The sequence below is a fragment of the Littorina saxatilis genome, linkage group LG13 (assembly GCF_037325665.1).
Source record: "Littorina saxatilis isolate snail1 linkage group LG13, US_GU_Lsax_2.0, whole genome shotgun sequence".
Taxonomy (NCBI): domain Eukaryota; kingdom Metazoa; phylum Mollusca; class Gastropoda; order Littorinimorpha; family Littorinidae; genus Littorina; species Littorina saxatilis.
This window is the reverse complement of record NC_090257.1, coordinates 39519373-39542763: the sequence shown is the minus strand read 5'-3', so window position 1 is coordinate 39542763 and position 23391 is coordinate 39519373. Positions and strand designations below refer to the sequence as shown.

The 23391-nt window shown below is 40.5% G+C and overlaps 1 protein-coding gene across 2 annotated transcripts in view; it reads left to right on the top strand.

The window, feature by feature from the left end:
• The window catches only part of LOC138945704 (unconventional myosin-XVI-like), a 56602-nt gene that overhangs the window by 12473 nt on the left and 20738 nt on the right, over positions 1-23391 (top strand). For both annotated transcript variants that reach the window (XM_070317194.1, XM_070317193.1), the window contains exons 6-17: positions 610-738; positions 2459-2667; positions 2853-3087; positions 3460-3570; positions 3853-3918; positions 4279-4506; positions 18443-18557; positions 20481-20625; positions 21610-21706; positions 21925-22042; positions 22479-22550; positions 23145-23280. In XM_070317194.1, coding sequence (XP_070173295.1) covers positions 610-738; positions 2459-2667; positions 2853-3087; positions 3460-3570; positions 3853-3918; positions 4279-4506; positions 18443-18557; positions 20481-20625; positions 21610-21706; positions 21925-22042; positions 22479-22550; positions 23145-23280 — 1661 coding nt within the window. The remainder of the gene's footprint in view (positions 1-609; positions 739-2458; positions 2668-2852; positions 3088-3459; positions 3571-3852; positions 3919-4278; positions 4507-18442; positions 18558-20480; positions 20626-21609; positions 21707-21924; positions 22043-22478; positions 22551-23144; positions 23281-23391) is intronic.

Here is a 23391-nt window from a genome sequence, read left to right as displayed (position 1 = left end):
TCCTACCCATCCCTCTTCTTTTTATTCCTCTTCTTCCCCTCCTTCCTTCCTTTTACTGTCTTTATTTATAATGATCATGCAGCGTTTATTATGTTATTAATAGATTTGGTTTATTTAGACGAATTGTTCAGCCGTTACCGCCTTACGTTGTAATGTCCATGCAGGAACACCACTATAAGCTTCTAGCTTGTTGCTGTTACCTGTGTATTTTGCATACATGTCACGATTGTAACTTTTGTTAAAATAAACTTAGGCCTAAAAAAAAAATAGGTGTGGTTACGGTAACCCGACCTACCCTATTTTTAGGGGCCGATCCTATAACTTTTTATTACATTTGTCAAAAAAAAAAAAAAAAAAGGAGTGCAAAAAACGCAATGAAAGCGAAAGCGCCCGAGTCGCACACTTATTTCCCTGTCAAGTAGGTTTAATTTGTACACATTAGAAAAAAAAGTAAAAAAAAAAAAAAAAAGTGATTGCCTACCTACCTACCCTATTTATTTTGGCTATGTTACCGTAACCACACCTATTATTTTTTTTGGCCTTATGTTTAAACCAACTTTTGAGAGTGCAAAATATTACTCCTGACGCCACTCAATTGTGTGTGAGCAGTTGCACATTGCGTCATCCAACGGCTACCTAAAATGCGGCAAGCTGCTACTCAAACACGGCGCTGACGTCACGAGGACGACGCATGCTTCGGGGTGGACGGCATTGCACTGTGCTGCTAAGTATGGTCAGGTGTGTAGGTGGCATTTTAATACGAAATGTCCAGCCGTATCGGAAAGACACGTTACAATAATTCAAATTAAAAACCCACCTCATTACAATAAACGTAAACCAGGGGTTAATGCCTCTTACAAAATAGGTCCTGTGATTGTAATTGATCGGGCAGATAACCCGTTCAATTACCCAACCCTCGTTTATACGATTCTTGGCATGTCATTATAGTCAACATTCTGTGTCATAACGTTTGTACGATTGATTTCACAATTTTTTTCACACTTGTTTCAACACACAGCGAACATATCACAGGCTAAATATTAGCGAAAAATATTGTTTGCGTCAATCGGTGTCCGATGTCTTCAAAACCCTGCTCTCTTAGATCTTCTGGTCACAACTTCTGCAATGTTACTTCCATCTTAAAATTTTATTTCAAGACTTTGTTTTCTCAGATGTTAGACGGTCATAAAGCAGTGGACTGTTGCATTGTCTTTTATCATGATCATTCTGTATACAGCTTAAAGGAGATGACCGTTGCATTGTCTTTTATCATGATCATTCTGTATACAGCTTAAAGGAGATGACCGTTGCATTGTCTTTTATCATGATCATTCTGTATTAAGCTTAAAGGAGATGACCGTTGCATTGTCTTTTATCATGATCATTCTGTATACAGCTTAAAGGAGATGACCGTTGCATTGTCTGTAATCATGATCATTCTGTATAAAGCTTAAAGGAGATGACCGTTGCATTGTCTTTGATCATGATCATTCTGTATAAAGCTTAAAGGAGATGACCGTTGCATTGTCTTTAATCATGATCATTCTGTATACAGCTTAAAGGAGATGACCATTGCATTGTCTTTTATCATGATCATTCTGTATACAGCTTAAAGGAGATGACCGTTGCATTGTCTTTTATCATGATCATTCTGTATACAGCTTAAAGGAGATGACCGTTGCATTGTCTTTAATCATGATCATTCTGTATACAGCTTAAAGGAGATGACCGTTGCATTGTCTTTTATCATGATCATTCTGTATAAAGCTTAAAGGAGATGACCGTCGAATTGTCTTTTATCATAATCATTCTGTATACAGCTCAAAGGAGATAATAATTGCATTGTCTTTAATCATGATCATTCTGTATAAAGCTTAAAGGAGATGACTGGTGCATTGTCTTTAATCATGATCATTCTGTATAAAGCCTAAAAGAGATGACCGTCGAATTGTCTTTTATCATAATCATTCTGTATACAGCTTAAAGGAGATAATAATTGCATTGTCTTTAATCATGATCATTCTGTATAAAGCTTAAAGCAGAGGACCGTTGCATTGTCTTTTATCATGATCATTCTGTATACAGCTTAAAGGAGACGACCGTTGCATTGTCTTTTATCATGATCATTCTGTATAAAGCGTAAAGGAGATGACCGTTGCATTGTCTTTTATCATGATCATTCTGCATAAAGCTTAAAGATGACCGTTGCATTGTGTTTTATGATACTCATTCTGTATTAAGCTCTTTAGATAATCCAAAGAAGAAAAGAGCTGTCATCGATCACGGATATATCCAACACATGTCTCATCGTATTGAAAATAGGGACATAACGACTTTAAAAACAAAATCTGTGTATTGAAAAAAAATAATTTAGAAAAGCAGTAATTTATTTTCAATGTTATATATATATATTTCAAACATGATCTTACGTCAGCAAATTATGTCCACATTGTTTCAGACCAAAATAGTGAAAATGCTGGTCAAGAACAGAGCTGACGTCACTGCCACAGACAAGGGAGGCCACACACCCTTCAACCTGGCTACAGAGGACGAAATCCAGAAGATACTGCTGGAAGCTAAGTCAGCCGGACGAAAGTCTTCAGATGAAAAAGACGATTTGGCAGTTGGGACTGACGACGAGGACGAGATTACGACCACAAAAATTATGTGAGTTGATTAATTGAAAAGTGGATATATCAGTCTTGTTCGACGAATTTGAGAAAATACCAACGCACCTGAAATGTAATAATTCTTGCAGGAAACTATCTTGAACGTGCAGAATTAAGAGAGGATTTTAGTGTTTAAAAAAAATGTTTGTTTAACGATTACACCAATGTCTTTTCTCAAAACAGACGCCCGTCCCACCTTCCCCTGTCCAAGGCCGATCGGTTGATGGAAGGTCAGATGCTACTTCAAGCGCGTACCCTCCCTCCCCCGCCTTCCACCAAGCCCCCCTCTCGGAGGAGGCAAAGAACAGTTGCTGGAATGACACCTGCAGCCGCTCTCGTCGGCGAAGACGAAAGCGACGATGAAGTGTATGACGAAATCTTCTCCAATACCATCTACAGTATTACTGAAACTGACGAGGTATGAAACCAAAGAAAAAGTCAGTTGTTTGCTTAATTTGTTTTGCTTTTGGTGTCAGAAACTTTTGTAAAGGTAGGCTCACCCGTGGTAAACAGGCGCACACTTATCATTTTGCTGGATGGCAAGTAAATGGAGGAATATTGAGCTGTGCGAGAAACAAGGCAAGACAAAATCTGTATTATCGAAGGTAATAGATAAGCAAATATGCTTTTTTTACATCCAGCCCTCGCCCTAAGAGAGTGAGAGAGAGAGAGAGAGAGAGAGAGAGAGAGAGAGAGAGAGAGAGAGAGAGAGAGAGAGAGAGAGAGAGAGATTCACTCGTAAATCAATAATTTTGTTTTTATAAGCAATATGGACACATTTTGGTTTCAGGGACAGTTACCGAAGCGTTCAGCACAAGACGACCTGAGTAGCCTCCCCTCACTGACTGAGCGCTTAATTTTGGATACGGTACTCGAGAGGTTTGCAGCCAAACACATTTATGTAAGTTCTAGAGCAGCGCATTGATGTTTGCTAAGTGTTTTTATTTATAAACAAAGAGCTCGGTGATAATTTCATTACTTTTAGCATATTTGAAAACATCGATTTTATAAATCTATATAGTTTGATGAGAGACAAAACGCTTTCCAAAAAAAAGTATGTTAACCGTTTTCTTTAATTAAAAATATTCTATCCCACTTGTTTTGTTCGTGTAGGTTATGGATTTTGTTCGTTACTTTCTGATATGATTGATTAGTGTTTAATGCTGAGCATTCCCTATTTCAGACATACATGGGAGATGTGCTGATCGCGGTCAACCCATTCACTCATCTTCCTCTCTATGGAAAATGGGTGAGAAAGCTTACTGATGTTTGTTCACCATATTTCAGCAAATCAAGAACACTCACAAATGTGCCACAGCCCCGATTGTCCCACTGTATTGTACTGACATAAAAAAAAAGAGAGGAACATTATAAATGAAAAAAGTATATATTATTAAATCAACAATAATTTTAAGAATTATAACATTTTATTGTTATACAAATGCCCATATTAGATTACAAGAATGTTCATGTTAAAAAAGAAAGAAAAAAAGAAAAGTTTTTTTCTTGTTATTTTTCAAAGTTTACTGCGGGATAGGTCAGGCCTTAATTAAAGGAGAAAAAACACTGATTATTTGCTAATTAACTTTATTGTCTACATTTCTTGCAGGCTTCCAAAACCTACCGCCAAGCAAGCAGCCTGACGTCACTTCCTCCCCACGCCTACGCCATAGCGGAGCACGCGCTGAGGGCGATGACGTCATCGCGAACCAGCCAGTGCTGTGTGATTGGCGGGGAAAGCGGGGCGGGGAAGACAGAGACCAGCAAGCTGTTGGTGCAGCACTTGATGTGCGCGGCCACCACCTCTGAACACCAGCTCAACAGCAAACTGCATCAGGTGAAACATAAGATGTAGCGTAAAAAAACGTCAAAAATCCTAACGGTTTTGTGGCTTGTGCGCCCGCAACTGTTTTTAATTGTAAAAGCTATCCAGAGAGGGTAACTCTATCGTATGAAATTGTTTTGAGCGCTCTAGCACCGTTAGTTTGTCAGAAGCGGAAGTGATCCATATTAGGATCCGGTCCATATTATTGGTATGTGTATTGGGTTTAAAAGTCCTAATGTATTATTATAATACAAGTATGCCTGTTGTTAGTTGTTTAATTTGTTGCCCCACAGTCTGTGTTACATCTTCGTTCTGTTTTAGATCTGTACGCTTTGATGTAAGTTCTGTTTTATTGTCAGACTTTTTAGGTGTAACTATGTGTTAAAAACAATTTGTCTAGATTATCTTATATAACTATACGTGGTCGTTGTCTATGAATTTTCTTTATTTTTTTTTTGTAATGCGTGTATGTTATTTCCTACAAGGAAACTCTTTATATGTAAAACTAGAATGAATACCCGCTTCGCCGGGTAGCCGGCTTCGCCGGGAAGAAGTACTTAGAGCCGTACGCCGGCTTCGCCGGGTCCGAACAATGGACCCGCCAAGCTCAGGTCCCTCCCAGATTCGTGGAATGGGAACAGCACGAAAATGATTCAGTGGCCATAATGCCATTCCTGACCATATCGAGTAACATCCTTGTCGACGAATGTAACCGTGTTAATCACCTTTGGAGGCGAACTCCACTCAAACAGGACTGAGCAAGTTATGGCTTCTCAAAGGAAGGCCAGTACATAAAATTACACAAAAGCCGCCAGACCACATCACAAACAGAACTGAACAATGCACAGGTGTTGCTCACATAGAGACACACACACTAACATACACACACACAAAAACACAGAGAAGCCGTATCTATAGAGAGATAGATGACAGTGTATTTTTCGCGTGGCTATAAATTGATTCGACCTTTGCACTTTTACAGTGAGGATAATTTACGGGTCCAATTTACGTTCTGTACACTGCGTTGACCTTCTAAAAATAGTAACAGTAACAGAACGCCGGGAATATCCGAAGACGCTCAGCGCAGTGGACAGCGCAGTGACATTCTAAAAATAGTAGTAACTTACAACTGAACGGGAAAGCCACACGAAGGAAGAGAGATAAACGCCAAACACTGGAGAAGATAAGGAAGAGTTACTTATAATGGTGAAATGAACACAAAAACCCAAATCAGTTCAGCGCTGCGCGCTGAGAGCACGTGTTGAAATATCTCATCGATGATATTGTGTCCGGGGTGTAGCTGAATACGGTGTCAGTCCAAATTTGAAAAAGATCCACCGAGAACTTTGGCGTTGTGATGTGGTGTAGCGGCTATGGTGTGTCGGTATGGGGGCCCGGGTAGCTGAGGTGGAACCAAAATAGCTGAGGTGGAACCAAAATCGGTTCAGCGCTGCGCGCTGAGAGCACGTGTTGAAATATCTCATCGATGAGGTTGTGTCCGGGGTCTCTCTGAATAAGCCCACCAAATTTGAAGCAGATCCATCGAGAACTTTGGCCGTGCATCGCGCACAGACAGACACACACACAGACACTAGTCGTATATATATATAGATGTTGAATTTTAATGTCTAATGTAAAGCACCATGAGACTGCCATTTGGCGATGAACAGCGGTATAAAAGAATGTTTCATTATTGAACGAAGCGCATAGCGCTGAGTTCAATAATTATTTTTGAGATTTGCTCCATAAATCCCTTAGTGCACTGGGATTGTTTCAATAACGATATTGTCAGTACCGCCATAGAAAAAAGAAGATTCCAAACGCACATTTTGCAACGCGCATTTGAATAGGCATACCTGTGTGGTCAGGTCGTGTACAGTAAGATCTACTTTTGTGTGGGGTGTCTCAAGTGTGTCGTGCTTTCGTCACACGCAAACTCTTGTTTTAATTTCTGTTGGTAAATTCCAGTGTAGCGTTAAGCTAAAAAAGTGATGATCTTTCATAGAGACCTCATTTAAACTCAGAGAAAGGACTGTGCTCTTAGTTATTTGCGATTCGAAACCTTCATTGAGCTTCGACAGCTCCCATGGGGTCGCCTTCACGCGGCGGGAGCGTTTAAACAGAGCTACCCCACCCCTTTACTTCTCTTCTTTTGTCTTATTTCTGCCTTACCAGTCCTTTCACCTATATTTCCTTCCAAGAAAACTCTCCCTACTATTCCCTGCAGTTTTCCAATTCTTTTCTTGTTGTCTTATTTCTACCTGACTGGATCCATCACCTTTATTTCACTTACCAAAAGTCTTCTTTTCCACATCCTTATTTCTCTGCACCCCGCATGTCGTAAGAGGCGACTAACGGATTCTGTTTCTCTACCCTTATTAAGTGGTTTTTGTATAGAATATAGTCAATGTTTGTAAAGATTTTAGTCAAGCAGTATGTAAGAAATGTTTAGTCCTTTGTACTGGAAACTTGCATTCTCTCAGTAAGGTCATATATTGTACTACGTTGCAAGCCCCTGGAGCAATTTTTTGATTAGTGCTTTTGTGAACAAAAAACACTTAACAAGTGGCTCTATCCCATCTCCCCCCTTTCCCCTATCCCATCTCCCCCCTTTCCCTCGTCGCGATATAACCTTCGTGGTTGAAAACGACGTTAAACACCAAATAAAGAAAGAAAGAAAGAATCGAGCTTCGACAGATTGACTGTGCAGAGTTTTGCCCCCTGCCAAGGTCGACGGTAAGCACATTTTCAAAATAAATGTGGCATGTTTCTCGTGTGGTATCTTCACTCATCGGGGAGTCTGGTACTAAATATGAACGGTAAGAATGCTCTGAACCCTACACGTATTATATCCCCATCGTTTTATCGTTCACATTTGCCCAACAAGTTAATTTGCTGAGCGGGGTTAAATGTCGTCTGCTTCTGCTAGGCTACCTGGGCAATCGAACCACTGCAGTCTGCACTGAGTCTGCACGTATGACGCAGGCTGGTAATAAGTCTTATATATATGGTAAGAACGTTCTGAACCTTACACGTTTTCGATTACGATTGTTCTTGCCTTGAAATAATAATTCGGAAACCATTCATTTACTGAACTGATGTAGTCGTATTTCCTTGTAGTCTGCTACAGAGTCGATCGAGTCAGTCTTCCAAACTGGTCTAGCTGGTATGTTATCGGAATAACACTTGTGTTTTCTGTTAGCCGCTGGGAATTGTATACTAACTCATCATTTGGTAATGTGGATGATAAGCTACATGCCACTAACACGGCATATGAGAAGAATCTATGCAAGTCGGCGAAAATTAGATGAAACACAGCGGCTTCTATTTTTAGATCACTGGCACTGGCACAGGCACATGCAATCTGTCAGAAAAAAACCCACTTCTGCTTTAATTGAGAAGCAGGGAATTTATGGTCATTTGGTATTGTGGAGAATATAAGCTACATGTCATTAATTAATTCTGAGGATGAGAGCACAGTCTCGCTTAGGCAAAGGGCGGAAGAATACGCTCTGTGGAAAAGTTAGCGCACTCCAAGAGTGCGCTGACAGTTTTAGCGCATCGCCATTAGCCAATCAACTGGTTCACATCAGTCATGTGACACCAGTACTTACTGACAATTATTATTGGCTCACGTAAGTGTAGCCTATGCGATGGTAAACTTTGTCTGTCTGTGCGTGCGTGCGTATGTATGTATGTGTGTATGTCTGTGGTAGAAACTTTAACATTTTTGGCTAAACACCGAAATACTCATTTCACGTGGTTAATTTTCAAGCACCATCTTCAAATTATTGAAGCAATGATCAACATTGTGTCGGCATGTGTGTAGTTAAAGCGTGTATCCAAAGAAAACGGGTGGTGGGGGGTTTTGAAGGGGTACAAGCAGTTGACTGATTTGTGTCGTGTTTGGCATGTAGACGGCAGGTCAGGTGTCAAGATCAGGTCAGGGGTCGCGCGAAGGATTGTGGTCCAGTTCTCACCTCGCCGATTCGCCGGGGAAGACGATTTCATGTTGTTCGGTTTCTAAGCTCCAGAAAAGTAAATAAAGAAGATACCAAAGGGAGATTTCCTACAATTTGATCTGCACAGCGTGTTTCCAATGTCCACGCGAGGAAGAGCTGTCGAAAGCGCGGCAGTCAGTGTCGATCTTGCAGCCGTATCCCGGTAAGTTCAGAGACAGATCTAGTGTCTCCCACTCTGATAACGTGTCACCTACTGTTAATCCGTTTTGTTTTAATTTCTTTTTATTTCAGCAGACACGGATGTCAAACACAGTGCTAGGCAATCACCTCTAGTGAAATGAGTTGATCTAAAGTGCCTGTAATGTTTGGATGTCTTTGCTCGTGGTTCGATTTATGTGAATTTCAAGACTTGCAGTAGAGTCTCAAGTTAAGTTTACTCTGCCCGAAAAAAACTGTCCACCATTTACTTGAACATGCAGATATAAGGAAACGGAATGAATCTGTTCTCAAAGTCAAAATGATCACGATTTTTTCCTCAGATTCAAAACATGCACTGTCATGGTTTTGTCTGTACAATTTAGTAAGTCTTAAGTACTTTGCAACAACTTCCTTGAACGTGAAAGACAGTTTTTGAATGCTAGATCTGTATCGCGTTTCATTCCAGACTCGATCCTCTCTTTGATTGTAGATCTACTGTTTGCTGTTTACGCACTATCATATGATTCGCTATGTAACGTTTGGTAAGCTTACCTTGCCACAGCTTTCTTGTCTTTGTTGGCATTTCTGGCTGTGTTGACCGTCAGAATTATTTTAAGAACCAGGCTGCTGCAGTCGACATGTTTCGCATATTGTAGGGTTACCATGCTGCATAGGTAAAGTGGCTTGTATAACCTGACTATTCTGTTTCAAAACACTGTTTATATTTGTGTAGGTTGTAGTCATCATAACTAATCGCATTTTGCCATTTGTTTCAGAAAGGAGGTTAACCTACAACAAGATCGACGCTATGTCAGATATATGCCTCAGCCACATGAAGACTTCCGAATTTAGATCTACTCGGCATGGTGACAAGTCTTGATGAAAAGTATAGGACTGAGGACAGCAGTGGAAAAAGTGCCCACATGGCAGGTACCTAACCTATTACCCTAGTCATTTTATCTGTTTGCCTTCTTTTGAAAATTATACATGGAGTTGATATGATGCGTTAGTTTTAAGGGGTTACTTGTGTGTTCAAATCGCGTGAAAGAAACATTACACATTTTGTGCACAGGTTCCTTTAAGCAATATGGACACATCTGTGCAAAGAAAAAAGGGGGTCGACGTATTAACTTTTTTTTTAGAATTTTTTTACTGGGGGTTGTCAAGTACGATTTTGCGAAAAACACTGCGATTTTTAACATGATCCCAACTGACATATTTAGCTCTACAAATAATAATTGAGACATTAGTTTGTGTATATAAATGAATGGAGAGTATAACTTTATCATAAAACGGTACTTATCAACGTGCATTTTCAGAAAATGATCGAGGTTTATCGAGGGCGTACACATAAAATTATCACTCCTTTAGTAGTAAAAACGTATTTAAAAAAAATTCGCCTGAAAGAAACATTACACATTTTGTGCACAGGTTCCTCTAAGCAATATGGACACATCTGTGCAAAGAAAAAAGGTGGTCGACGTATTACTTTTTTTTTTAGAATTTTTTTACCGGGGGTTGTCAAGTACGATTTTGCGAAAAACACTGCGATTCTTAAGGGGTTACTTGTGTATTCAAATCGCGTGAAAGAAACATTACACATTTTGTGCACAGGTTCCTTTAAGCAATATGGACACATCTGTGCAAAGAAAAAAGGGGGTCGACGTATTAACTTTTTTTTTAGAATTTTTTTACTGGGGGTTGTCAAGTACGATTTTGCGAAAAACACTGCGATTCTTAACATGATCCCAACTGACATATTTAGCTCTACAAATAATAAATGAAACATTAGTTTGTGTATATAAATGAATGGAGAGTATAACTTTATCATAAAACGGTACTTATCAACGTGCATTTTCAGAAAATGATCGAGGTTTCTCGAGGGCGTACACATAAAATTATCACTCCTTTAGTAGTAAAAACGTATTTTAAAAAAATTCGCTCGACAGAAACATAACTAAACTTGAACACAGCTAAGTTCACTGTATACATATACAATACCTGTAAACAAAATAAGTTGTTGCCTTATTGTCTGCTTTACAATTATTCCCGTACCAACCCCACCCCCATTATCTTGACTGACAAAAATGATAAAAAGAAATAATTTGGGAGCGCTGGACTTGTGATACATGAGTTTGAATCAGGGTGAAGGGTTGGGGGTCGGAACATTTGTGTGCAAAGTTTCATGAAGATCTGTCCAGTAAATTTCTATGAATCGCACACCACACACACATGCACACACGTATATATAATATATATGGCCTGGGGCGATTGTAGCTTCCCTTCTTCGTGTCCATCTCTCTCTCTCTCTCTCTCTCTCTCTCTCTCTCTCTCTCTCTCTCTCTCTCTCTCTCTTTCTCTCTCTTTGCGAATATGATTTTGAAGCGCATTACATAAAGTCGGTATCTGATATCTAAAGTCCTGATATTTTGGATGCGGAGGAATTTTTCCTGGTGATGATCTGAGGTAACGGAATTGTTCATGCATTCTGAGGGAATTTGACAGGTATCGGGGTGTGTGTGTGTGTGTGTGTGGGGGGGGGGGGTTGGTGGTGTGGGGGGGGGGGCTTTTGGTGTGGGGTAAATGATTAAAACGCCTGCACCCTAACTATGAAAGCAGCCACACGCATACTCACAGAGACACAGAGGCACGCATGTTTGTGTGACGGTTTGCACGAATGACCATTGAAAATTAGTTTTTGATAAAAACAAGCGACATTTCCTTTGAGCACACAGGTGCTCAGCCAATGTGTATTGAAACTTGTTCAATTATCTCAAAATGTCATAACGTTTGGCAATATAATTATTTAACAACAACAAAAAGACTACCGGATTCCGTACATAAAAAAGTCAGGGGCTGTAACAACAATTCGCGGCATTGGACTGTGGGAGCACGGACCTACATTCTAATGGATGGCTGGCTTTGGATCTAGGTCACTTTAGTGGGAATATCGGTCAACTTTGAAACCTGAGGACCACCCACTTCCGGTTCCCCTTTCAGAGTAATGAGATTGCTGGGGCCGTAGAATTTTTCATCCAGTTTTGTCCTTTTTTTTCTCCAAAATTGATATTAGTCGGAAGAAACAAGCACACGTGTGACACGTGTGGTGGGGGTATTTCCCCGCGAGTTTTCAGTGTTGTTGTTGTTGCGAAGCGAAGCGGCTTCCCAGTGCGGAAGGCAGGCAGTTTGTGCATCAAACAGTGTTGTTGTGATGGATGGATGAGTGAGTGATGAGGGTGAATGAGTTAGTTAAACTGTGACTGAATATCTATTGATTTATTGATATTAAAGTGAACATTAGGGGGGGGGTTCGAAATGCACCATTGTGCACTCGCCTTGATGTAAGGAACACTACTGCAGTCTCTAACAGCTTCAAAGTGGGTTAGACAGGCTCTTGATAAAGACTGAGGCAAAATGTGCCAAATCACACATTGTCTTGAAAGAAGGAAAAATCTTCATTTGTCACCTTTCTGCACTTTTTTGACTTTGAGTGCATAGCCACAATGGTCACAGACAAGATGCAGCAAACAGATTTGAAAAAGACCCCAAACTGAACTTGTTATGACTATTTGTAACCCCTCTCACCTTTTTGACTTGGCCGTACCCAAGCAAAAAGGCTAAAAAAACCATAACTAATTTCATGTTGATTTTTGGTGGGGTGGACCTATTGTTCCAGACTCGCCTTGATTAGAGCAACACTAGTGCAGTGTCCAACAGCTTTTAAAATTTGTTTTGACCTCTTGACAATGTACATGTCAACAATCCCTGACTATCCCTGACTGTTGTGTAGTAAGAAAAAAATCTTCATTTTTCCCCTTTCTCCACCTTTTTGAGTGTCAGTGCATAGCCACAATGGTCACAGAAAAGATGCAGCAAACAGATTTGAAAAAGACCCAAAAGTGAACTTGTTATGACTATTTCTAACCTTTCCTACCTTGTTCACTTGGCCGTACCCAAGCCAAAAAATCATAACTAATTCCATGTTCACTTTTTGGTGGGGTGGACCTATTGTTCCAGACTCGCCTTGATTAGAGCAACACTAGTGCAGTGTTCAACAGCTTTTAAAATTTGTTTTGACCTCTTGACAATGTACATGTAAACATGTAACCCTAATCCCTGACTGTTGTGCAGTAAGAAAAAATCTTCATTTCTCCCCTTTCTCCACTTTTTTGTGTGTCAGTGCATAGCCACAATGGTCACAGAAAAGATGCATCAAACAGATTTGAAAAAGACCCAAAACTGAATTTGTTATGAATATTTCTCATCTTTTTTGTCCAAAAAAAACCAACACCCAAAATCTTCATTTTTCCCTTCTTCAAAATTTGTCCCAAAAAAAAACAACACCCAAAATCTTCATTTTTCCCTTCTTCACTTTTTTGACTGTCAGTGCATAGCCACAATGGTCACAGACAAGATGCAGCAAACAGATTTGAAAAAGACCCCAAACTGAACTTGTTATGACTATTTGTAACCCCTCTCACCTTTTTGACTTGGCCGTACCCAAGCAAAAAGGCAAAAAAAATCATAACTAATTCCATGTTGACTTTTTGGTGGGGTGGACCTATTGTTCCAGACTCGCCTTGATTAGAGCAACACTAGTGCAGTGTCCAACAGCTTTTAAAATTTGTTTTGACCTCTTGACAATGTACATGTCAACAATCCCTGACCATCCCTGACTGTTGTGTAGTAAGAATAAAATCTTCATTTTTTTCCCCTTTCTCCACCTTTTTGAGTGTCAGTGCATAGCCACAATGGTCACAGAAAAGATGCAGCAAACAGATTTGAAAAAGACCCAAAAGTGAACTTGTTATGACTATTTCTAACCTTTCCTACCTTGTTCACTTGGCCGTACCCAAGCCAAAAAATCATAACTAATTCCATGTTCACTTTTTGGTGGGGTGGACCTATTGTTCCAGACTCGCCTTGATTAGAGCAACACTAGTGCAGTGTTCAACAGCTTTTAAAATTTGTTTTGACCTCTTGACAATGTACATGTAAACATGTAACCCTAATCCCTGACTGTTGTGCAGTAAGAAAAAATCTTCATTTCTCCCTTTTCTCCACTTATTTGTGTGTCAGTGCATAGCCACAATGGTCACAGAAAATATGCATCAAACAGATTTGAAAAAGACCCAAAACTGAATTTGTTATGAATATTTCTCATCTTTTTTGGACTTAGAAAAATTTGTCAAACAAAAAACATTTCTTCATTTTTCCCCTTTCTCCACTTTCTCTTTCATGAGGAAGGGATAATCACACATAGTACGCCAGTGAGGTTAGAATGGTGAGGTGGGGTCTGAGGCTGGTAAGGGATTTGGGGGTAGATCTAGGACCGACGAGAGGGCACGGATTCGGCGGTTCGCCGTGTCGAGTCAACTTCATATAGATCTGTGTAGGCGATCAACAGCCCCAGTCGATCTGGATCTGTTCAAGTCAAAAGTAAAGTCAAGGATACGAAGAAGTTTACCGAAAAACATCGATCCCAAGGACTCATGTTGTAACTTTTCAAAGCAGTTACATTCAATCAAAGCTCTATCCACATTAAACCGAACGGGAATCGTCGAAGATCCACGCAACTTCACTGCAATGTCGAAAACGAACTCATAATGTCACCGCAGATCTATAGTTGGTTTTGGTTTTGTGTCGCAGCAAAGAAACGAAGCAAATCTCCGGCTTTTATTTCACACTAAAAAACCGTTCATTTAGCGGGTTATTAAAATATATTTCTTTGGGGTTGCAAGGCAATGGCATCGCTGAGATGTACTCCTTGGAACACACGACACAGGTTAGAAATTGACTTCATTTGGGCGCTTTTTACGGCCAAAACAGAGTGAGCTTTTTGACGGGTTTATGGAAAAATCACTTCGGGGGCAGGTCTAAAATCCTGTGTACAGTGCCAAATCATACATCATTCAAAAGAGCAAAGTATGTTCTTTATTCTAACATATGGGCTAGGGTAAGTCATAGATATAAATAGACAGTGTCTGTCTATTATATCTGTAGGCAAGTGTAATCCATTCCTTCGATAGTCTCGTCATCTACACTTGCGTGAACAATGCAATTTTGAGTCTGTTTTGCATAAAAGACCTGCGAGATTTGTAGAAGTCAAAACAACAACTTACAGTCCAGCCTCTCAACTTTCGTTCCATGCAATTTGTTTGTCTGTACGTATAGACTGAGGGGTGCCCCGAAATGATTTGTAATCACAACATTCACAGACTTCAAATACGCCATTGATTCGAAAACTCGTCCACGTGCGTTTTAGATATATACTTGGGTGACTAAAACTGTCGTACCTACCAAAGGCCGCTTCGCGTAAGAAAATGACTACCAGAGTCGCAAGGCTCGGGATTTTTTTTACAAGAAATTTATATTTCGTTGTTCTAGTCCGAATGAATATGAAGATATGGCGAGTTGAAAACGCCGATTCTTTCGCCAGAAACACGTCTGTTTTCACACCGGAAAGAAGGAATGGACTGAGCTACTAGAAGCACGGCGCCGTGCGTACAATCGATCGAATGATGTTATTCACACAATACCATTTGGCGATCTCTAAAAAAATCATTTAAAAACGAACTAGTTGACATGTAATGAAACTATTTACTGAAATCAAGAAGTATCTTAGTTCTAGCCGTGCATATGACACACCCTTTCGCGAAAGCACACTGAACCGTGCGTATACGCATTCGCACCCGCAAACCACCAACCCATGCGGGTTATCCAGATCCAGATCCAGATCCAGATCCAAGGGAAGTAACTCAGTGAGTATAAACATGAGCAAGAACCGCAACCCGAACACACTCGTAACACCTTAACTGTGTGTGTGTGTGTGTGTGTGTGTGTGTGTGTGTGTGTGTGTGTGTGTGTGTGTGTGTGTGTGTTTGTGTGTGTGTGTTACGGAGTGAGTGAGTTTGTGTTATGTTACTGTTTGTTGATTTCTTACGGGAGCCTTGAAGGCTTCGCCTCTTGTTATTATTATCCAAGCGGAGCGCGGGCGAAGCCCGCGCGTAGCGAGGTAGTTTTTTTTTTCATCTCCCAGCACTGAAATTTTTTTTGCCAAGTGGTGTCTGTCTGGACATTGTTCTAGAATTCATCTTTTAGCACAATATTAGCGACACTGTTTGGACAATTCTATTAAAATTAGGCGTACAAACTGATTTTGTTTCGGGGAATCCTCTCAGAGGATCAGAATTTTCATACAATATCATCGGAAGCTGTTACAACGGGAAAATGTGAAACTTTTGTCACTTTTTAACATGGAATTTCATCTTTGAGCGTTTCAAGCGGACTTTAATAAAATAGTTATTTGCGAATTAAGCAGCGGAAGACACTCACCGGTTCAACATGTGTATGGTCATTAAACCTCAAAACATTTCAGTAAGTGGTTTAGACAAACACCTCCGCCATGTGAGGGTGACTGGTTTGTAGCTGAAGAGTTTTTTTCTAAAGTGTGTTCTAAATACAAATGACGTACTGGTAATGATGTAATGAGTTGTTCTAATCTTGTTCTTGGAACTCTTGCTGTTCCAAGCTTGTTCTTAGCAAGTCTTGGTGACGAGAACAAAGACTATCAATGAAATCTTTAGAAATAACCTCTGACAACGACGACGATGACGACGACGACGACGATAACAACAACAACAACAAATGACATCGACGACGACGACGACAACAACAACAACAACAACAACAACAAAAACAACAACACGAGAACAACAACAATCACGACAACGAACATGACAACAACAACACCAACAACTACGACGACAACTACAACGACTGGGTTATGATGACATCACCAATGATTTAAAGGCCGTTAAAAAATCGTTAAATCCTATTTCTTCACTGATTCTTATGAAATTTTAAAGGTAGGTTTGTTGTCCCCAACTTATTTTCACTCCATACTTTTCCAGAAGAAAAACATAATTTTGGCAGTTAAAAACCGTTAAATTTCAATTCTTCACCGATATTTATGAAATTTTGTGGGTAGGTTCGTTGTCCCCAACTGATTTTCACTCTATACTTTTCCAGAAGAAAGACATAATTTTGGCAGTTAAAAAACGTTAAATTTCAATTCTTCACCTATCTTTATGAAATTTAGTGGGTGGGTCCGTTGTCCCAAACTGAATTTTAAGACATACTTTTCCAGACAAAAAACCTTATTTTTGGCAGTTAAAAACCGTTAAATCTCAATTCTTCATCGATATTTATGAAATGTTGTGGGTAGGTTCGTTGTCCCCAACTGATTTTCACTCCATACTTTTCCAGAAGAAAAACATAATTTTGGCAGTTAAAAACCGTTACATTTAAATTTTCACCTATCTTTATGAAATTTAGTGGGTGGGTCCGTTGTCCCAAACTGAATTTCAAGACAAACTATTCCAGTCAAAAAAACTTATTTTTGGCAGTTAAAAACCGTTAAGTCTCAATTCTACACCGATATTTATGACATTTTGTGGGTAGGTTTGTTGTCAGATTTGACATGATGGCAGAATTGAAAGTGTGAGATATCCTGATGTTTCACAATTTATGCTGCATAATTCAGCCCCATAGGCGCTTGAATTTTAGGTGGAGTTGGGTTTTTTTTCAGCCCAAACCAGTAACCCCCACATGGTTTTCATGTCCCTTTCTGAGAGACTTCAAGAAGTTTCAATTTGACGTCATGATTAGCCTGCCGCATTAGCAAGTATGAAAACACGTCATCGATGACACATTTTAAGAGAGAGAGAGAGAGAGAGAGAGAGAGAGAGAGAGAATCATGTACACACAGATGGACGACTTCGCTTGGGGTATGTACTGCCCGGCAGTACACATCTACTTAATTATTATTATTATTATTATGGGCCCTTCCCCTATGGCCTCATGAGTGTTTCACTTGTTTTGTGCCTTTTAAATGAAGCGCTCCGTCCGTGTAAATTACTGAATAGACTCTTTGTCCAAACATCCAGTCGCAAGTTATCGGCTAGGTGGCTCAGGAGCTGAATTCTTGCCCGTGATTCCTTTAAAAAAAAAGTTTTTATGAAGGAGACGTGATATACCCGGGCGGGAGTTTTAATTTTTTTTTTTAACATTTAGTCAAGTTTTGACTAAATGTTTTAACATAGACGGGGAATCAAGACGAGGGTCGCGGTGTGTGTGTGTGTGTGTGTGTGTCTGTGTGTGTGTGTGTGTGTGTGTGTGTGTGTGTGTGTGTGTGTGCGTGTGTGTGTGTGTGTGTGTGTGTGTGTGTGTGTGTAAAGCGATTCAGACAAAACTACTGGACCGATCTCCATGAAACTTGACAATCATGAGAGTTCCTGGGTATGATATCCCCACACATATTTTTCATTTTTTCGATAAATGTCTTTGATGACGTCATATCCGGCTTTTTGTGATTGTTGAGGCGGCACTGTCACGCCCTCATGTTTTAACCAAATTGATTGAAAGTTTGGGCAAGCAATGTTTGACTCAGTCCGGACTTTGGTATTGCATTTCAGCTCAGAAGCTTAAACATTAGTTAATTAGTTTGCTCATTAAAGTTGTCATTAAAAACTGTGTGTTTGGTGGCATGTGAACAGAGCCAACTGAAGTTGCTCAAACCATCAACCCCTTTTGCGAACAACTTCATTCACTTTCATAAAAACTGGCATAGTTCAGGAATGTTATTGGTTGCCATTCCGATTGTACACTGATTTGACTTGTTTGAGATATATAGTTGCAATCATACCGCCATATGCATGTTATGGCAAGATAGAGTTGTTTTCCATCGTAGCCATACCTTCTTCATACCCTCTGTGGTCGTTTTGCAGATCAATCCTTTGTTGGAAGCGTTCGGAAATGCCAAGACAACAATGAACGAGAACTCTAGTCGCTTTGCCAAGTACCTGGAGTTGGTTTTCTCCCCTGACGGACGTGTCCTGGGCGGTGCGTATCCCTGGCTTACTTTGAGTCTTGTGGCGAATGGCAACATTCAATTCATGTGGACAATTGGGGTATAGTTCTTAAAGGAACATAGTCTTTCCCGTGCACACAGTTAGGCTCACTATATCAGATCTGACCAATCCCGGTGTAACACGAAATTTTTACTCCACGAAAAATTTACTCCGGAGTAAATATTTCGTACGAAATTCTTACTCCGAGTACATTTTTCGTCCGAGAAAAGAACTCCCCAAGGCACGAAAAAATTACTCCCTCCACGAAATTTTTACTCCCCATTTTTTTTACTTCCAGTAAAAATCTCGTACGCAAAAAAGGGGTTGCGGGCGAAGGGATAATGCCAATAAGTGATCTTGCGCACACGAATGTCGCGCTACCCTCCCTCCACCCCTTCCACCACCAAGACTAACAGGGGACAAGGGAGTAAACATTTCGTACACCTGGCATGGGAAGTTACATTGCTCGTGTTGGGGTGAAGTAATTTATTCGTTATTTATTCGTCAGGGGAGTAACATTTTTGAACGAAATGTTTACTCGGAACTCACCTGTCTTGGGGAGTAATTTTCTCGTGCAATGGGGGAGTGCTTTTTTCGTAAAGGGAGTAACTTTTTCGTACGAAATGTTTACTCCGGAGTAAAAAATCTCGTGGGAGTAATTTTCTCGTGTTACACCGGTCGCTGCCGCCTGGTGGGTTAAGAGTGGAGATTTTTCCGATCTCCCAGGTCAACTTATGTGCAGACCTGCTAGTGACTTAACCCCCTTCGTGCGCACTGAAAAGATCCTGTAATCCATGTCGGAGTTCGGTGGTTTATGGAAACACGAAAATACCCAGCATGCTTACTCAACGAAAGCGGAGTGAGCTGACTATGTCTATGCTCTCAGAGCATAGTGTGGGGAACACAAATGGGCAAATGAGCTCACACGTAACCAAACAATTCTGGAACGCTGAAGAAAAAAAAGAAGATGTTACCAGGCGTTAACATGGGGTGACGGGGGCAGTGGCGGGATGGTAAGACGTCGGCCTCTTGATCGGAAGGTCGTGAGTTCGAATCCCAGCCGCGGCTGCCTGGTGGGTTAAGGGTGGAGATTTTTCCGATCTCCCAGGTCAACTTATGTGCGGACCTGCAAGTGCCTTATTCCCTTTCGTGTGTACACGCAAGCACAAGACGAAGTGCGCACGGAAAAGATCCTGTAATCCATGTCAGAGTTCGGTGGGTTATAGAAACACGAAAATACCCAGCATGCTTCCCCCGAAATCGGCGTATGATGCCTGAATGGCGGGGTAAAAACGGTCATACACGTCAAAACCCACTCATGCAAAAACATGAGTGAACGTGGGAGTTTCAGCCCATGAACGAAGAAGAAGAAGTTAACACGGGGTAAGATCATTCCTTCACTTAGACACCCAATAATCAACATCGCGACTGCGTTTTGTGCAGAATGGGATTTTGTTATGAATAAGTTTTGCAGATGTCCGTTTAGAAATTAATTCATCACAACTAAATCTCAATGTCAAAAGAAAGCCGGGTAGCTCAACTGGTAGAGCACTGGAGTTGTGAACCTAAGGTCACAGGTTCGAATCCAGGACAACTTTATGTCACTCCAGTGGCACGTACAAATTAGCACTATGAATTAGTGAAAAGGTGCTGTTAGTCACAGGTTCGAATCGAGGACAACTTTATGTCACCCCAGTGGCACGTACAAATTAGCACTATGAATAAGTGAAAAGGTGCTGTTAGTCACAGGTTCGAATCCAGGACAACTTTATGTCACCCCAGTGGCACGTACAAATTAGCACTATGAATAAGTGAAAAGGTGTTGTTAGTCGTCTTCCATGCAGGTTGACCAGATGGTTGATGCGGAAAGTAATGAATGTTTTTAATGTACTGATAATATTTGTAATTGTTACAGGTCATCTAAACCAATACCTGCTGGAGAAGTCGCGGGTGGTGCACCAGGGGGCAGGGGAAAGCAGCTTCCACATCTTCTCCTGGCTGTTGGGTGGGGCTACACCTGAAGAACGGGCACACTGCATGCTGGAGGACGCCAAGTTCAAGTCAGTTGGTATTGTCTGTTGAACTTCAAGTGTTGTGTTTTGTGTTTGATTTCCATTGGATTTGGCTTTGTTTTTTGTGTTTATCAGCAAATACTGTGTTCGGTTTGTGTGTGTTGTCTGCTATGTTGTATTTCAAGTGTTGTGTTTTGTGTTTGACTTCCATTGAATTTGGCTTTGTTTTCTGTGTTTACCAGCAAATACTGTGTTCGGTTTGTGTGTGTTGTCTGCTGTAATTCAAGTGTTGTATTTTCTGTCTGGTTTCCATTGAATTTAGTTGGCTTTGTTTTCTATGTTCTGTAACAGCAAGTACTCTGTTCTGTTTTTGATATCAATTTGATTTGGTTTTGCCTTCTGTTAATGTGTGTTTGTCGTTCATTCTTTAATCCGATCCGAAGGTTCTTTTCTGCAGTTTGACGTCCTGAGTAGGTCAATGCTTATTATTTTCTGTGTTAATAAAATGTCATGCTTTCTTCTCTGAGACGGCCACGTCATTTGTCTTTTATCACATGTGCATCATGCCAAAATAACGGTAGCAGGTTTTCCAAGCTTTTGGCGTTTGTTTTAAACAAGATTTTAATCAGGGCAACGTAATCATGGTTTAATATTCAGTCAAGGCACATACCCAAACATGAGTTTGTTTAGTGCTTCACTCGAACCTGTTTACAACGGCTACCTGAGGGACCGGCCAAAAGTTGTCTTTATTAGACAGATGGTCTCTGTGGAGAGATATGTTATATATAGAAACTCGTAGTTGGTTGTAATTGGCAAGTAAAGGACTTACCAAAAGTGGTCTTTATAGACAGGTGGTCGCAATGGAAAGGTGTATTATATAAAGAAACTCGTAGTTGGGGATCCTTTGCGGTGGTCGGAACTGGCAAGTGGTCGTCGACGAAAGTTGGTCGCTGGGGCAGGTTGGACTGTGTTAGACAAAGTTTAGTGCTAACGACTGAAGGAAGATGTACAGTCTCAACACCTGTGTTGTAGATACCTGCCTACCAGTGGAGGCCCTAGTACGGGTCACGCTCAGCAGAAACTTCTAGAAGTCAGGGACTGCATGAAGTTCGTCGGATTTTCACAGGATGTAAGTACACTTTCTCTTTCACCTTAGCTCTGTACGCAGGGTTTCCACAAGATAAACGGCATTATCTGTATTTGAAAACAACAACTATATGACACAATGAAAACTGGACCAGATACACGAATCCTCTGTTCGAAGCTTTTCGAAATGTCGATACAGCCATGAACGAAACTTAAGGCGCATTTTTGCGTGCGTGCGCGCGTGTGTTTGTGTTCACACAGGATGTGAGCAACATGGTGACTACAGTGGCCGCAGTCTTACACCTGGGTAACGTACGCTTCACTGACCGTGGGGATGGACACACCGCCACCCTGACACAGCCAGGTGTGCTACACAAAGGTGAGTGTGTGTGTGAGTGTTTGTGTGTGTGTGTGTGTGTGTGTGTGTGTGTGTGTGTGTGTGTGTGTGTGTGTGTGTGTGTGAGTGAGTGTGTGTGTTGGAACGTGGGTGTCTGGACGAGGATAGGATGATAGGAGATGAAATAAAATAAGATAATGTAAGATCACGATGGTAAGATAGTGTGCGCAAGAGAAGGCAAGCACAATGTAAGGTGCAGAAAGTGTGAGTGGGGAAGGGAATGAGTGAGATAGAGAGAGAGAGAGAGAGAGAGAGAGAGAGAGAGAGAGAGAGAGAGAGAGAGAGAGAGAGAGAGAGAGAGAGAGAGAGAGAGAGAGAGATTAGGGTATAACTTTGTACATACCATGTTTCTGTTTTCTTTAAACGTTTGTGTGTGTATGTGTGTTGCTTGACATTGTTTTGTTTTTGTGTTATGCAGTTTGCAAACTTCTGCGTGTGGCCTTTGAAGATATGTCATCGGCTCTTACGGAAGATACCATCACAGCAAGAGGTACGGAAACTTGTTCTTAAAGAAAAGAAAAAAATGCAACTGGTAATAATACTGTTTTATTGAAAGCAAAGTTTGAAAACACCTTTTTGTTTGCAAGTACTGTTGCATGCTGTGGAAGGTTAGTAAGTAAGTCTTTAGCCAATATGTCAAACATAGCGATTCGTTCAGTTTTGTTTTTATTACCTTCTTTAGATTTTGAATTAATTGTTATATATACAAATTTCTGTTACGTGGTTAATTTTCGAACGAGAATAAACGTTGGCAATGTGTTTTGTCGGATCCATTAATACGACTTCGACCGTTGATACGATTTCAATTCAATTTAATTCAATTCAATATAACTGCGTAGGGCACGTAATATAAGCGTTCGCTCAATTTCGTATCCCTATTGTTTCTGATTTTATTATTGTATCATGTTTAATTGAAGAAAACCGTGTTTTACCCAATTCAATATAACTTTATTATCTGAATGTAGGATAAACAGATTTCTTTTGTCTCGTATATACACAGACATTATTGTCATTCAGTTTTTTTTATTCAGTTGCATAAATACAGTATTTTCATTTCCAATTCATTTCATTTCATTTTCAACAGGCGAGGATGTCAAGAAGCCCCTGACAGTGTCGCAATGCATGGCCAACGTACAGGCTGTGTCCATGTCAATCTACAGTCGTCTCTTCGCCTGGATCGTCAATGGCATTAACCAGATGGTGGCGCCTCTTGAAGAATAGTAAGTACAAATAGAGACTGTAATATATTATATATAAACTTGGCCAAACAATTATTGCAACAAATTTCGCACCCACATTAAAGCATTAATTCCTGTTTCTTTATATGCCAG